Source organism: Vanellus vanellus, assembly GCF_965231255.1.
Source record: "Vanellus vanellus genome assembly, chromosome: 1".
In the NCBI taxonomy this organism is placed as follows: domain Eukaryota; kingdom Metazoa; phylum Chordata; class Aves; order Charadriiformes; family Charadriidae; genus Vanellus; species Vanellus vanellus.
The window spans coordinates 147,648,508-147,664,805 of record NC_138905.1 but is presented as its reverse complement, the minus strand read 5'-3'; the positions used below and the strand labels follow the sequence as shown (position 1 = coordinate 147,664,805).

Sequence of the window (16,298 nt, the reverse complement as noted above, 5' to 3'; positions counted from 1 at the left end):
CTAACATAGATGGTGTCTGTGGCAGCAGGTGTTCCCCTTTGATCATTTACTTCCATTTGCTTGCTATTCATCTTGATCAGTTTAGGCCATTTGCCATTTGATTACATTGTCTTTTGATTTACTTCAGAATTCTCACCCACGTAAATGTATTTTAATGTCATATCAGCTTTGTGCCCTTATTTATAATTTCTTCAATTTTCTCTGTAAAAATATGACTGAACCATATCAAATACCAACTTTTACTCAACTGGATCGAATGGCTTTTTTTATTTCAGTCTTTGTTATGAGAAATAATTGGTTTCTAAAATATTATGGAAACTTTCAAGGTGTGGTGTAAATGGGCCCTTTTTCTGCTACATTTCCTGATCTATTGCAATGCCTGTTAAATTGAAATGAGAGGTCTTAAGAGCTGTGGCATTCATCCCAGGTATAAATGTTCATCACCTGTCTCTGGGAACTTGACTACCTCCCAGCACACCCAAACATTGGGAAAGTTCTGAGATTTATTCCCATTTCAGTATTTATACTGGGCACTATTCTGAGTTCTGGGGTACCTAAATGAACAAAAAGTACATTTGATGGAAGAGGGCATGCTTTGAAGCAACGACTTTTGCATAACCCTAAATACCTATGTGAAACTGGAAGTCTGGGCCAAAAAGTGCTTTCTTAGACAGGGTTGGAGAGCTAAGATAGAAGAAGAAAGCTTTAGCAGGTTATTTTTCTTTTTTATCCAGTAATTGTGTAACACGAAGTACGTAAACTCTTGCTCATCTCCCATTCTTTAGCTAACTTTGCAAGTAGCAGTAGATTGCAGTCAAAGCGACTATCTTTCTTGTTTCCTGGCTCCGTGAAACTTATTTTTCTGGTGACACAATGACACATCTTCAACAGAGGGGGTGAAATGTGCTGCCATCCAGAACATTCTTCTCCCTCAGCCTGTATCCAACAGTATTCTGTTCTGGGATGTGGGAGCTCAGGGTTCAAACCCCTTTGGCTATCACCTGTCACCTCAGCTAAGGACTGCTGAGTTTGCTCCATAGCATATCTTTAGGCATTTAAGATGTCTGAAGCACCTCAGCAAATTTGGTCGGAGCTCACCTCAGTTGTTCTCCTGAACTTAAGCTTCTTAGAGCTGTTAAAACTCTTTTAAATACATTTGAGAACATAAATGCTTTGAGGAATGTCCACCTGTCCTCACTGACCCTCATCTAGATAGAGATTGTCATGCTTTGAAAAAAGCCATCAGTTGTTTGTTTACTCTTCATTCTTTAAGACACAATCATGATCAGTTTTCTTTAATTTTATATGCATTCACCAGTATAGCACTGACAACTGCCCAGAGTTTGTCCCCTGAGAGCTTTTTTTTTTAATTTGTAGAACTTCAATTTTTTTTCCCACTTGCAGGGTAATTAGCATTGGCTTATTATCAAAGAACATAAAATCAGGTAGAACAGTTCCCATGTCTGCTGTTGTGATTGTTCAGTCTCATTCATCTCTGAAGCACTCCTAAATCTGTGATTGTAATAACAACAAGATGAAAAGAACTTCAAATGAAGGTTCAGATGAGAAAAATCTTTGGTTTCATACTTGATCACTCATTTCTCCCACACTGGTAATGCCACTTTTATTATGAAGGTCACTAAATTCAAATGAGCAAAGTTCCAACAGGTGGCCGTTTCACAACTCTGATGAGTGTTCTTCTTTATGGGTTTAGAGAAAGAGATAAACTGCATCAGGATTGCTCCTCAAGCTTTGTTCAGTCTAATGACAGCTGACTTATCTGTATGTATTTATTAACTAGGACTGACGGTTGCTTTTTCAAAAATGCATAATTAAAAATTCAGTTGTTCAATAGCTGCTTTCGAGAATTCTCACATTCTTTAGTTCATTTTTCCTACAATTATTGCCTCCAGAATAATTTCAACCATCTTTCTCATGGCTTTCATTCCACATATTAAGAATGAGAAAAATCTACTTGGAACAATTTGTACTTTGGGTCTTTTGTTTCCATTCTTACTGATATGCTAGGAAATTAAAAAGTAAGGATTCACACAGGGTTGCATTAGCAAAAAGCATGTCCACTTCTTTCATGTTGTTCACAATGGACTAGTTTTTGGTATTGAAATTGCTATAATAACTTTTCCCTTTCACAGGCAATTGAAATGTATATTATGAATTGTTTCATGAAACACTTTTAAAGCAAAACTTCACAGCTGGGCATTATGAAATATGATTTTAGAATAACAGTGAAATAGAAAATTCCCATAGAAAAGAGATTTGTTCTTTTCCTGTATTGGCATAAGTTGTTGTCGAATCAGAGCTGAGTCTTTCTCTCCTGCTACAACAGCACCAAGTTTGGAGATTCTCAAGTGAAGAAAACGTGACTGTGTATTGGTACCAGGGAAAAACAGAAGCCAGTGTTAGCCCTTGGATTTCCATCTGTCTTCTTGCTGGACCTCCAGTTGTCTGCTAGTCACAATTCAGCAGTGGGATAGACCATCAAAGATTCGTCCCATTCCGCTAGTGAAAGGAGCTTTAGTAATCCGGAAAAGTTTAAATTGGTTAAGAAAAGTTCAGAAAACTTGTGCTGGAAAGCTTACAAAATTTATATTCTTTGCAGTGGAAAATGTTCAAGGCTGGAGAACTTTTAGCAGGATTCAGAAAGAAATACTGTAATATCCTAAGCAAAACATTTCTTTTCATCTTCCTTTTACTAAAACTGGGGAAAAGAAAAACAAAATAGAAATAAGAATAAAACCTCTACCAGTTTAAAAGCAGCATTCAGAAATGAAAGAAATGCAGCCTGAATAAGCCAAAACACATTGAGTTAGAGAAATGTGGCTGGGTCAATATTATTGTTTCTCTCTGTCATTAAATAATGCAAGGAAAAAAATACCAGCAAAAAGCCTGCTGTAGAGTTAATTACCGGTGACATTCACTGTTGGGCAAAGGGTCAGCCTGAGTCCATGTACCAAAGAAAGTGACGTACAAACATTATATTGACCCCATGACTTCCCCTTATAGCATATCCCTGCATAAATGCGTTCAAACAAAACCAAGAGCACCTCCACAGCCTCTTCTGTGTGTGAGAAAGCGGTGTTTTCCCTACATCTCCCTGCGTTAAATTTCCAGCTGCTCAGTGCCGACAACAGTGCGTGCCCTGAGCCCATAGCCAAAGGATGGGTGGGTGTCCAAGCAGGGTGGGGGGATGCAGGGGTGGGAGAAGGGGGACTGATATCAAGTGGTTACCACAGCAACGGGGAGGGGACCAGTGGTGGGGGGAGCAGAGGTGGGAGTGTTACCGTGGCAACGGATGGAGCGCCTTCCTCACTGGGGTTAGAGATGCAGCTGTCCTTACTTCTAATTACCTGTCCAGTGTTGGGGGGTTTAGGCACAACGTACAAAAAGTACCTGTGTTATCACCTACATATAATACCTATTTAATTTCTGGCTAGAAAGTGAAACTGCACTGGAGATGAAGTATTTTTCCCATACAAGCTACATCTATTTTAATCTCTTTTGATTGATGACAGTATAACCAGTTCACAAGTAGTAGCAGAAATCCTTTTTATTCTTTCTAATAGAGTGTAAAAATTATGCTCTGGTATCAGTTATAAATCCTGCAATCTTAGAACAGATGCTGAATTAGGGAGTGAGGTTAAATTGTTTTAGGGAGTGAGTTTATCTTACATATCATTACATGACAATATTTCATTTTCCCTAATGAGCTTTGCAAGATGGATCTTCCAACTTTTTGTTTAGTTGTTTGTTTTTTTTTTTTTCCCCTAATGATATCAGGTATTGAAAATTTCTGATAGGCTCCTTTTGAATTTCCTCAACTGGTGAGCGATGGAGTTTGTTAGTGTAAGAGGAAAGTGCTCATATAAAACTGATAGGAACAGCCCAGACTCCTGAAATTGCTATCATCGGATGGCCCAGTGAATGGCAATCAGCCATCTGCTATTTCATCTGGTGTCGCTTTTTTCCCAGACTAGGGACAATGAAGAATTACTAATGTCAATAGGTGATTTAATGAGTCTCATATCAAAAAAGAATGGGCTGAAATCTAGGGGGAGCTGGAATTTGACCAAGTTTGGCTTGAGAAGTAGGGTCTTAAAGGAATACAGAGCTATTTTGAGTGTCAAACCACCTAAACCAAGAAGGCTCGGTAGGAAGTATTACCTGGATGAGTGGAGCCCAAGGATTACTTTGTAGCCACCCACAAAACCAGATCAAAATAATAAAAGAAAAATGCCCAAGAGGTGAAGAAACTGAGACAAGGATAGGCCCCAGGTACTTACCTTTTTGAATTGTCTCTGTGCTTGTGTTATGAAGCCTAGATGACACCTGAAGACATTTGCCTCCTGTATTTTCCTCTGAAGAGGTACGCTGTGAACCAGAGTGTCTTCAGTTTGGAAATGTGGGAAGACTCGACTCAGCCTGCTGAAGGCAGCCGGCATGGTCTTTGGGGCAGTGTATTTTGAATATGGAGTCTCAGCCTCCCATCCAAGTGTGCTTCCAGTAACACAGAACCAGAGAGGGGTCTGGTTTTGCCTGAGCCAGCAGCGCAGAGGGCTGCAGGGCTGCCCGGGCTACTCTGGAGCCAAGAGCAAGAAGGACTTGAGCAAAGCTGAGACCCTCATTGCAGAGTGTTTCTCCATGCCTATGTGGCAAAACAGTCTTGTACTCATTTTCAGGAGGTTAAACATTTGCATTTCCCTCAAATGCAAATAAGGGCTTTTACAAATGAACTTTTTCTAGTACTTTGTGCACAGTTGGCTTTTTCATGCATCGTTTTGTTTAACGACAGTAACACCTATTCACATCCTGTGGATACAAGATATATCCTATGGACACAGGATACAAGTCCCTCACTCCCTGTTGCTTCGTTTATTTACTTTATTTCTGTCATCCGGCACTTTAAACTTTCCTTTTGGATCCTATTTGTGTCGTAATGAATTTAGGCTCTGTGACCTGGGTATATCTATTCTGCTAAATCACAGATGTCTGGGGACCAATACTTGTCCCCAAGACCGAGTGGCACCAACTGGTGTATGTCTGCATTTCTCAGTTTTAGCTGCCTGTGTGGCAGATTTACCTTGGAAGAAACAGGGTAAGGAAGTCAGCTGCCAATGAAGCAAAGTGGATGACTGGGTGTGCGGTGCTTCAGCTACGTTTGTGGTCTCCCTTTATTCAGCTGTGGGGAGTTAGTGCTTCTTTTGAGGAAAAGCACAAAAAAAATGCACAACTGTATGTATTTGTTTATTTTGACCCTTGAAAATGTTCATTGGTGGGTGGCAGGATGGTTTCAAATGGGAGGAGGTTTGAAAGAATGGGGTTTAAACCTCTGGTGAGCTGTAGTATTCCTGCACAACCCTGGAGAAGACACCGATGCCCTCAGTATCTCAGCTTCTGAGAAAGAAAAAAAGGCTATAACTTTTCTTTTTTCCTAACCAGAGTGTTATAAAGATAAGGGAGCAACTTTCTGGGACACTTGGATACTGTAGTAGAGTTGTATGTGGATTCTTAAGGTACAGCATAGCCTCAGGAGATACCCTAAAAATGACACTGAAGGGGAACAGTTGGAAGAGGACTTTTAACCATCTGATCTTGCCACCTGCCTCCTTACAATGTGCTCCTTACCATCTTTCCTCTCACTTGTGATTCTGCGTGAGACCCTCACTGTATCTGATCCTTCAGCCTGAGATGGGTGTCTAGAACAAGAGGTAACGGGCACAAACTTGAACATAGGAAGTTCCATCTTAACCTGAGGAGGAACTGCTTTACTTTGAGGGTGGCAGAGCACTGGAACAGGCTGCCCAGAGAGGTGGTGGAATCTCCCACACTGGAGACATCCAAAACCCGCCTGGACGCCGTCCTGTGCAACCTGCTGTAGATGACCCTGCTCTGGCAGGGGGGTTGGACTAGATGATCTCCAGAGGTCCCTTCCAACCCCTGTCATTCTGTGATTCTGTGATTCTGTCTGTTTTTTTCACCACTGCCCTGTCTCCCATTGCTTTGCAGCTGTTCTTGTGCTAAGAGTGACAATACACAGAACATCATGGTAATGTCTGCTTTTCTAGCTTGCCAGTGGCATAAAAGATGTTTCAAAATGTTATTCCACTTCTTTGGCCTCTCTTCATCATTAAAACAAACTATTTAACACAGAGATTATGTGCATAAAGTCTTACTGTGTGTAGTCTCTGAGAGTGCATTTATTTTTTTGAACAGGGAAGTTTAGCTTCTGTTTTGAATAAGTTAATGCCTCAAGAACTATGCTTATGAAGTTGATACATCTTTTGTTTTAATATGTGAATACTATTGAGTATCTTTATAATTTACTTTATATTTTTCCAGATATCAAGCATTCTTAGGAGACCTTAATAGTGTACTTTATTATATTAAGTACAGAGATTAACATATGTTCACAGACTGTTAATTTTCTCTTTCTTTGTTTCTTTTGTTCTGTGATTATTCACTTTTATTTCTTTACTATTTCCACAGGAGTTAAGCTTGTCCTTGTGCGTTCGTCTTATTAAATTCACAAGTTTACAACCTTGGTTTCTTACCACATTGAATTATGCATTTGGAATCTCTCTCTCTCCCCCACGCCCTCCTCTTTCTTGCTCATAAAACCCGTCTGCTGTCTTAATAAAGCCTTAAATTACAGGTCAGAGTGGGCACTGGGCTTTCTCTGTTAATCCCAACAACATTGTTTCTTCCAGCAGCAATCTCTTTAGGGGCGACTATTCTGATTAGCATTTCCAGCTACATTGCCCACCAGATAGCAGTGACCAAAAGTCTGCCTACTGCAATGTATCGCCTTCCTCGGCTTCCCCTCTGACTTCCTTGCATGCTTTGGACATGCCTTTTTCTCAGGTGGCCCAGTTAAGGAGCATATATTTATGGCCCATCAAAGACAGAGCTTCTCATCAGGCCGTCTCTGCAACAGGACATGAACCCTAACCTTCTTGACACACCAAGAGAAGAGGCTGTGGAAGTGCAGTTGTGGTGTGATCATAGCAACCGGGATGTCTTCGGGAATGCTTAAAGAGAAAGAGAAGCCAACAGAAGAGTCCCAGAAGAAATAGGAAGCAGCAATATTCAGCAAGAATGAAGAGTCTTCCACCAAAAGGGATGGGAAGAGATCTACAGCTGGTTTTCTAAAATGAGCTGCATTCTTTCTAATTTCATGCTGTGTTTCTGATTGTGGAATGGTTGATCGAACCAGAAGACATAACCCGTCAGTGCAGAGTGAGGAGGAGGCATGAAGGGATCTCTGGGGATGGGCCAAGAAAAACATCTCTAGCCCTTCCTTCCACTAAGTGTAAGAAGTTATTTGGAATACAGCAGGACTGGAGCTGGTCTCCAAGGAGCCAAAATAGGTGCAGAGAAACAGATAAATGTTTTCTCAGGGAAAGGAAATGCTAAATGATAATTGCATGTTTTGTTTTCAGTGTGAGGTTAGCTGTTTTTCACTCTTTAGAATAGCCAGAAATCAGTGAAATAATCTCCTAAAGCAGCCAGAGGGCAACTCTATAGTGAAAAAGACAAGATTCCATTTCCATCCTCCTACTCGGAGACTCCTGCTGAGGCAGTGATGAGAAGAGCTTTTTTTTTTTTTTTGACTCAAAGTATTCAGCTATGGAGACAATTGTGACTGCTTGCTGAAAGATTTTGCCAGTGTTATTTAACCTGAATAGCCATTATACTGTGGTGACAATCTGAATGTTGACTTTGCTTCTTTCATTGTATTTTCTCCATGTAACCATCATGCTTGTAACTTTATGAAAGTATCAAAGCAAATTCTCACAAAAGAGCAAGTTATTCAAAGTATTTCTAGACATAAAACAGTTTGGAAAGTTTTCAAAGATATATATTTTACTACCACTGTAAACCTAATCGTTCTGTGTTTTGGTTTGTATATTTATTTTGGGGGTCTTTTAAAGGTACAGCCTCAATGCTGCTCAATAAGATAAACTCAGATTAAGAACAGAAAAAAGGTCAAAAGTGGGGAAGTGTTTCCTGTGCTCTTCCCCCTCTCAGAGACTATTAGGAATAAAGGTAGGAGCTGGAGGGGGAGCAGGAGCACGGACAGTGGAAAAAAAGGCCATTTGGCTCCTGAGCAGCCTCTGAAATGAAGCTCCACACTGGCAGAGATACTTCGTGGAAAGTTACAGGCATCTCTAATGGTGCTACTCCGCTCATCCCAAGCCATGCTGAAAGCAAGGAAAACTTTCAGAACATGCATGTGAGAATTATTGTCCTCACAGAAGGCATGTGTCGGTCTTGGTGATACCACAAGTGTTTTGAACATACACTGTGTATGAAATACGCTGTTTATTTTACCAGGAATTCTCCAGCAGACTTCATTTATTTCTTTCTGCATTATTTCCACAAAAAGGGAGTGTGTAAGATTCAAAGTAGCTTCGCTGGAAAACGGTAGACCATTCCATTACTTTCAGTTCCTTCTCACAGGATATCCGAGAGATGTTTACCAATTTTATAAAATTGGAACGCAAGTTGCACACATGATGCAAAACCAAGCAGTATCTGTCAGGGAGTAACGCTAAGGTAACATTTTAAGCCTTCCAGGGCTCTCCTGGAATCACCATAGTTGCTGGCTTTTTATAATCAATACACCATGCAATCTGGGGAACATACAGCGCACATCATGCAGCAATTGCTTTGGGAGTATTTATTTCCATCAAGATCAAAACTAGCCATGAGCACAGCCTGTACCTCTTCAAATGATCAAAAGCCTGTTCAGATGTTCCACCTAAACAAAGGGCAGTCCTCTCCTCCTTCCAGCCCACTTATCCAGGGTAAGATATGATGACTCAAGGAAGCTAAAGGTGGGCTGTGCTCCCCAGAATTACTCTTCGTGTTTTGATATCAGGTGTGTGAATGTTCTGGTTCAGGAAGAGGGAACCACTCAACCCCTGTTTCAGGGACCATTTCTTCTTTCCCTCATTTGTTACACAATGAAAGGGGCAGCTGGATCCATCAGGACAGCCCTTTGCAGGGTAATCGTTGGCAATTCTGTTGTTGATTAAAATTTCCTTTCAGCGGTGAGCTGGGGTGGAAAAATATTCTTTTATTGAAGATGAACTTCAAACTCTGAAAAGTTTACCCTCATTTAATGTTCTTCAAGTGCACCAAATTGCAAACCAAAGAAACAGACATCACAGATGTCACCTTAATGTTTGGGACATTTCCTATTAACACACGGTGTCTCAAAGCCTTCTCTTAGTACTTTTCATCTGAGCATGGCAAGGGCACAGAGAAAGAACGTTTCTGGGTGTGTTCACCTGTGGTCTTAGGCTGAGTGAAGAAAGAGGGATACCCCCACCCTTCAGAGATTTTGCTCCCATTTCTCTCCTGTTTCCCTGAACAGCTTCGACCCTTGTCCCAATCTTAAATCATAATGCTTAACATTTCTGTAACACTGTTTGCATGTAAATGGTTCTACCTTTATTAATTCTTTTAAGCTTACTTCATATTGAATGTTTTGGACTGAAATGTAAAAGGGAAGTTTGATACTTATTTCCAGAACAGTTTAAGAATTAGAAATAGGATTACACAGTTTGGTGAAGTTAAGCCTTTTGGAAGCTGGAGGAGATTTTAACCCTTACACAGTTTATTAGCTTAGTTTCAAGCTTATGGGACCAGTGTTTGTGGTGTGTTGGCATGATATACAAGGGGTGCGGAGGGCACAGAATGCTCATAATCTAAACTGGACTCTAATTATTTAGGTGGTTTTCGTTGATCAAGTACCAGCCTCATAGAAAACCCAGTAATAAATTTAATCAAAGACAGCCTCACTCTGTCAACAGTCAAGATATAGGCTCTACAATGAAAAAAAAAATATTTTGGAAGAGTCAGAGAAATAGTTATGAATAGATCAGAAAAGATGGCAATAGTTGCCCAAAGGCTTCCTACAGTAGAGGAAAATGGAGTCTTGAAGTGATGGTATATTGTCTGGTAGGCAACAGTAAGAACCTGGAAAGTATCATGCAAGAATTTCTTGCTTTTTTCCCAAGGACAAGACTCTTGACATTGTTGTTGTTGTTGTTGTTGTTACTGTTGTTGTGAGGAATTGTGAAAATGCAGAAAATGAGAAGGCTGCAGCAGAAGCAACAAAGGCATACCATACTATTATCCATAGTCATTCAAATAGATCACCCAACTGTGACAGCCAATTAAATTGTATTTTCCAGGATTAACCCACAGCTAAAATGATACATCATGGTAGGAGAAAAGCTTCATGTATTGCCAACAACATGTTAGCTCCTCTTTTGACTGAGAAAACAATGAAAGACTCTGTTGAAAAGCATGTATTTTTCTCTGTGACTACAGATGCCTCAAACCATGGCTCATTCAAGGTGTTCCCTATCATTAATCATTCCTAAACAGTTGAAGGGCAAATAATTCACTGCTGGCTTGATTATTTTCAAGGAACTTATGGAACCACATTAGGAATATTTGAAAATGTAAAAGTATGCTAAAATCAAGTAGTTAGGACCCTGACTATGAATAGTTCTTTGCAAGTAATACTGTTGTTAACTGTGTGTCATGCCCCCCTGAATGGGAAGAAATGTTATCCATGAGACAATTACTTGCATACTGCACAGGTAAAAGGACCATAATCTGTTTTCTTTGTTTTAGAAGTTACTTTGGAAGTTAAGTAAGCATTATAAGTGCTGATTTTAAAATCCCATTTTCAAAGATGACCTTGTTGGAGCTGATAGAGGGGTTTTCAGTGATGGAATGTTAGTTACTACTTTCAGATTGTACTGAGTGTTTCTTAATAAGTCTTGCAATTAGGACAACCTGGCTTTTTACATGATGAAAAGTATAAGATAACACATTCATTTAAGGGAAGTTGCAAAAAAGAACCGATGACAAATTCTTTGGTCATAAGCTTGTTATCATGGGGGAAAGAAAACAAGGACATTTCACTCAGAGGTTATATTTTTATATGATCAAACAAAATACAAATAAACGGATTTAATTTTAATGAAAAGCATTAGTCTTTCCAGAAGCAGTAAAAACCATTGGCAATTTAATTTTTTTTAAAAGGCCTGATGTTATGTAGTTAGAGATTCAGCCGAGTACTTGTATATGTCACGATTCTTTAACATTCTCATATTCTAGTTTCACTTTCTTGCTCTTTCAATTTCTTAAAATTGTTTATTAAAAAAACCATTTTCCTAAGGTTTGGACAGATTGTGGAATCCTCAAACAGATTCCATTTCAATTAAGTTTTTAAGTGTGGGGAATTTAGTTTATACATAACATGCTTTAGGAATTTACTTTTAAAGTCAAACATGATGAAATCTATTAAAATTGATAATAAATTATTCTTCTCTCAATCCCTTCACGTTTATAACTGAATTTTGTATCAGAGAATTTTTATATTATCTCACCAATATGTGATATATGAAAGGAAATACAATTTCCCTAGAATTTCCCTTAATGTTAACATGCAGACCTGTTTTTCCCTGTATAGTTGTCCCTTACTTCTTCTCAAGGAGAATGTGTTTTCAGAAGTGTGGCCGCTCTGGAGTGTAGCTTCAGTTAATGCATCCAGGTGCAGTGCGAATATGTGGCATAAGTAGGAAAAATCTTGAGCCTCTTGTGGTAGCAGGGCAAATTAGGTGCCTGTTAGACAGGAAAACTTAGTGACAGAACACTTTACTGTACATAACCTTGGCATCATTTCATGGAGAACATCATAGTTTCACCTTTCTGCCGCTGGGGAGAAACCTTATTGATATTTGCCTGGGTTTTATTTCTTCCTGTGTTCATTATAGTAATCAATGGTTGCTGCCAAAAATTAAAAACAAGAAAAGAAAGAATGAGAAGGATATTAGCAACATCTCCAGTACAGTGGTAGAACAGAACATAAAGGATGGCATTGGAGTTGTAGATGCATTTTGCTGAAACCTGATGTCCTGCCTGAACTCTCTAAGTGCAACCATTACATTTCATAAAGGTCTTTGAACATAGGCATTCATCTAAATGGCAGGTAGCAAATGAAAAGCATTCCTTTCTTATATTACTATATTATATTGACCTGTATCTGAGACCAACATCATAGAAATCTTTTTTCTGGCAGTTTCTTGTTGAATGTTGTGTGTGTTGGAGGTCACCGTACCAGCTTTGTGCAAAGCAGTTTATGGAAGCTGTTGACTTCACTGGGAACTGAGTATGTGTCGTCAGTGAAGATAGAGGCAATTTTCCTAAAGTGTGCATAGGCTTAGCTCCATTAGAAGCGAAGAACTGAGTACCAGTTTCAAAAGTAACCTCTGTCCCTTCCTAGTAGAGCGGATACATGCATGTCATACCCCATTATCTGCTTGGTTGAAGACTGAAGCAATTACAAAGATTAATGTAAAGGATGTGCTAATCTAACATTCACTTCTAAAGAGGATTAATGGAGAGAATAAAAGGTATGAAATTGTAATTCAGATATTAAATGGAAATGTGCATATATTTATACTGGGAAAATTTTGTTTTGCAGTTTGTACATTCTGACTGAACTTTGTAAATTCTTTAAATAAAAATAATAGGGGTAAAGTGTTGAAAAAGTCAATGCAACTAACTTCAAACAACTTTGCTTGACTTTTAAAAATGTTGCTTTGCTTTTTATGACCAAAGTTTACAAAGAGAAAAATGCATTTCTTAAAGAACTAAATAACTGAGAAGATCTGTGAACCACTTAGTTTGAGTTGAAATGCTTTTATTGAGATGAATGGAGTTGTGGTGGCCCATTACAGAGATATTTTGAATGATGATCATTGCTGGCGTGTTCTAGTTGCAGTATTAAGTAAAGGAGATGCAAAATGGGAGTTGGGCAATGGTGTTAACACGGCCCTGCTTCTAGGCTAATGTAATCTGTTTCTCAGCCAGAGTAGTTTGTCAGGATGGAAACCACAATGACAGATCTGTGCTCCTTCTGGTGCCCACTTTGCTCAGATCTAGCTGCAGTACCTTCTCAGGAATCTGTATTACAGAGCTCAAGGGCTTTCTTTCCTTTGCTGGGGTAGAAATCCTAAATATTCTAAATCCTAAAATCCTAAATATAAGTAAATATGTACGATCCACTAGAAGGGAATTATGTCTCCTCCTAAATTTAGTCAAAATAAAGCAAATATGAATATCATGCAAAAATTTGTCCTGTAAAAAGACAGCACTGTCATTAGCCAGCTGTATACAAACGGTCTTTGCTTCTATAAATACTGATTCTCACATGTGAGCTAAAAAAAGCAAGTCTACTCACTCAGCATTTGGAGAAACCTATAGACATGGCTGGCATATTCTTCTCTATAGAAGCCGAATGTGCCAAATTCTTGTCACTGGACTTTCAAGGACTAAAATGATCCAGAGTTGCGTGCAAAGAAACAGGATCAGCACTCTGCCATCTTAAACCTGGTGAATTAAGGTGAATACTTAGGGCTAGGTGGCACATTACACATCCTTTAAGCGTGTGGAGATGTGCAGCTTTGTGCTCATCAAGATGAAAGAAAAGTCTCTTCAGATTCAAATCTGTCAGCTTCTCTGAGAAAATAAAGCTAATAATACAATGAAAAATGGTAGTGAGATGGGCTATGAAGAAAAATGGTCCTTAATGCTTTTGGTGGCTAGGCTTTAATTCCTAAGGTGATCTATTACCTGGTATTTGGATGCATGCAGGCACCACTTATGCACCTATTGATCATTTACCGTCTAGAGATGAGAGGCCCAGAGTGTGTTTTGAACTAGGTTTAGAGTGTCAGCGAATTAGGTTTCCCAGTGTTATAACATCAGCTTTGGAAGGATGACCTGCCAAAAAGGTAATAACACCGGAGAAACAGATGCCTCTTAGCAAAAACACCGTCCTCAGTTCAGACTACAAGCTCTTCTAACTGTCTATAAATAAAAAAATATACCATGCTGATTGTATAATATCATTTCTTTTTACTCATTCCCTTTTAAAATTTAGGAATAGAGAAACAAAAATGCAATAAAAACAAGTTCAGAGCGGTCAAAGGCAAACGTACCAGATTTTCCACACAGCCTTAATTCTTCTTTGTTCAGACATACCAAGACTGCATCTACCAGGGGATGTAAGGAGATGGTGTCCTCTGGATTATCCCCAGCCCCTGTATTAGCCTGCCTTGTAGATCATATGCTTTGTGTCACATCAGCAAACAGTGTCCCTGTCGCGGATGTGGCCAGCCCTGCGATGCTGAGAGGGTCTTTCATGACATGGTCAGATGGCCGCTTCCACAGGGTCCACAGGTAGAGCAATCTGGAAGGAGGGAGAGGAACACCAGCAAATGCAAACGTGACCTTTCCCAGCCTCTGGCGGCTGGAGTTCACAATTCAAATACTGGGTTTTGCACAGTTTCTTCCATGGGGTATTAAATGCATAAATCAGCGTGTTTGTATGTTCACCTATATAATTTTGTCTGTTTGACTGTGTTTCTGCTATTGTACCTACTATGACTGCTTATCTACAGAAACACAGCAGTAAACATGGAGTGAAGGGAAGGATGAGATTCATGTAAATTGCGATATTAGCCTCATTGGGGCAGTAAGCTAGTGACTGCTCTGCTCTTAGCTTTGGGGTACCTGAGGTGCCTGTAAAGGAGCACGAACATGCTTTTTCAATTCTGCTGTAGTGTGACGTGAAACCGAGCGGCTGAACAATTGGTAACAAACAGAGCAATTAATTTATTGCATTTACACGCCTCCCCCACCTCAAAAGGCATTGCCATAAGCAGGGGAATTCACCTTTCTCCACCTTATGTGTGTTGCTCTTGTTTGTCTTTCACACCTCTTCTATCAGTCTGCCCTGTGACAATGAAGTCTCTGCAAATTCTATCTTGTAGCTGTGACTGTTACAGACGGTGGAAAAAAACGTGCTAGTGCAGAAATTGTTATGGCACAGGACCAAGGCAAGTGAGTTGTTTGGCCTGCTTTCCAAAGTAGCTAGAGGAAAAAAAAAAAAAAAGAAAGGGAAGAGAAAAAGAAAGAGAAAAAAAAACGGAAGGAAAAAAAGTATTTCCTCAGGCAGTTAAAAAAGGAAACCTTCTCCATTGACCTGAACATATCCTGCTGCTCTACACCCAGATGGACCTTATCAAAGACCAAATAGTAGTGGGAAGCGTGGAACTGATTTCAATTTGCATATCATGCTTTCATTGCAGGAATATCAAATTGATATATTTTTTGCCCAGACGTGGACAGACAGCCGTCTTCGCTTCAACAGCACCATGAAGATACTGACTCTGAACAGCAACATGGTTGGCTTAATCTGGATCCCGGACACAATATTTCGTAACTCAAAGACGGCGGAGGCTCACTGGATCACCACCCCCAACCAGCTCCTCCGCATATGGAACGACGGCAAGATCTTGTACACCCTCAGGTGAGCAGTCGGCGTGCAGGGCTGAACGCTTCTCCTGCCTCTGGCATAGTGGTAGTAATTTTCAGTAGTATCTTTGTTCTCCTCTGCTGTTTTCTTCCTGATGCTTACCTGACCGTGCTTGACAAATACTGAAATATTCAGGCGTAAGTACTGCAGAGTTTAAAAAACAAAGTCTTGTCTTTCTAGAATAGGAGCCTTGAGAACTGGAAATACGTCTGTCTAAATTTTATACGTTGGGCTTTTTAGAGCTTGTAATAAAATCAGGGGCATGTAGTCCCATAAAACCTGTCAGAAACCTTTCTGATCAGTGTTAGGTGCAGGGCTGGATAAAGTATTGCTAGATTCATGCTAATGCCAATACTTGATTCTTCAAAGAATTCGCAGTGAAAGATAGTCTGTCACATCTCATCACAAGGGCGAATTGCTGGAGGAAAGGCTTTAAGAGTTTTTCTAATCTTTGTGATACCATCAACTGTAAGGTATTAGAAATACCGTATATATTTGCATCAAAAAAGCCTGTGGAAATCAAAATATGTGTTTACTTAGGGAAGAGACGAATTGCTTAGAAGGGAGTTTTGCCACAAGCCATATTCCACATGGCAAACGTTTTCAGAAACATCCCTTTCATGCTACATTTTCTTCAGTCATTGTGTTCAGCATATTCTGATCATACTTGCAACTGCAGCTGGGCTCCAGTAGCAAGTCTTTGGCAAACAGTAAGAAAGGAATTAAACAGCTGGAAATGCTACTGACGTTTTTAGTGCCCTTCCCTTCTTAGGCTTGCTCCACTGTGACAGAGCTCTTGCTTATTTCAATAGCCTTTAGCTAAAGACTTCGGTGATTAGGATGTCAACTCCAATACCCTCTCGGTTGGGTTGTT

At 39.8% G+C, this 16,298-nt stretch overlaps 1 protein-coding gene across 1 annotated transcript in view; it reads left to right on the top strand.

Annotated features, from left to right (window-relative positions):
* Positions 1-16,298, top strand: part of GABRG3 (gamma-aminobutyric acid type A receptor subunit gamma3) — a gene marked incomplete at both ends in the record, with an annotated part of 332,566 nt that overhangs the window by 160,395 nt on the left and 155,873 nt on the right. Inside the window, one exon of the mRNA XM_082498342.1 lies at positions 15,198-15,418. Coding sequence (XP_082354468.1) covers positions 15,198-15,418 — 221 coding nt within the window. The remainder of the gene's footprint in view (positions 1-15,197; positions 15,419-16,298) is intronic.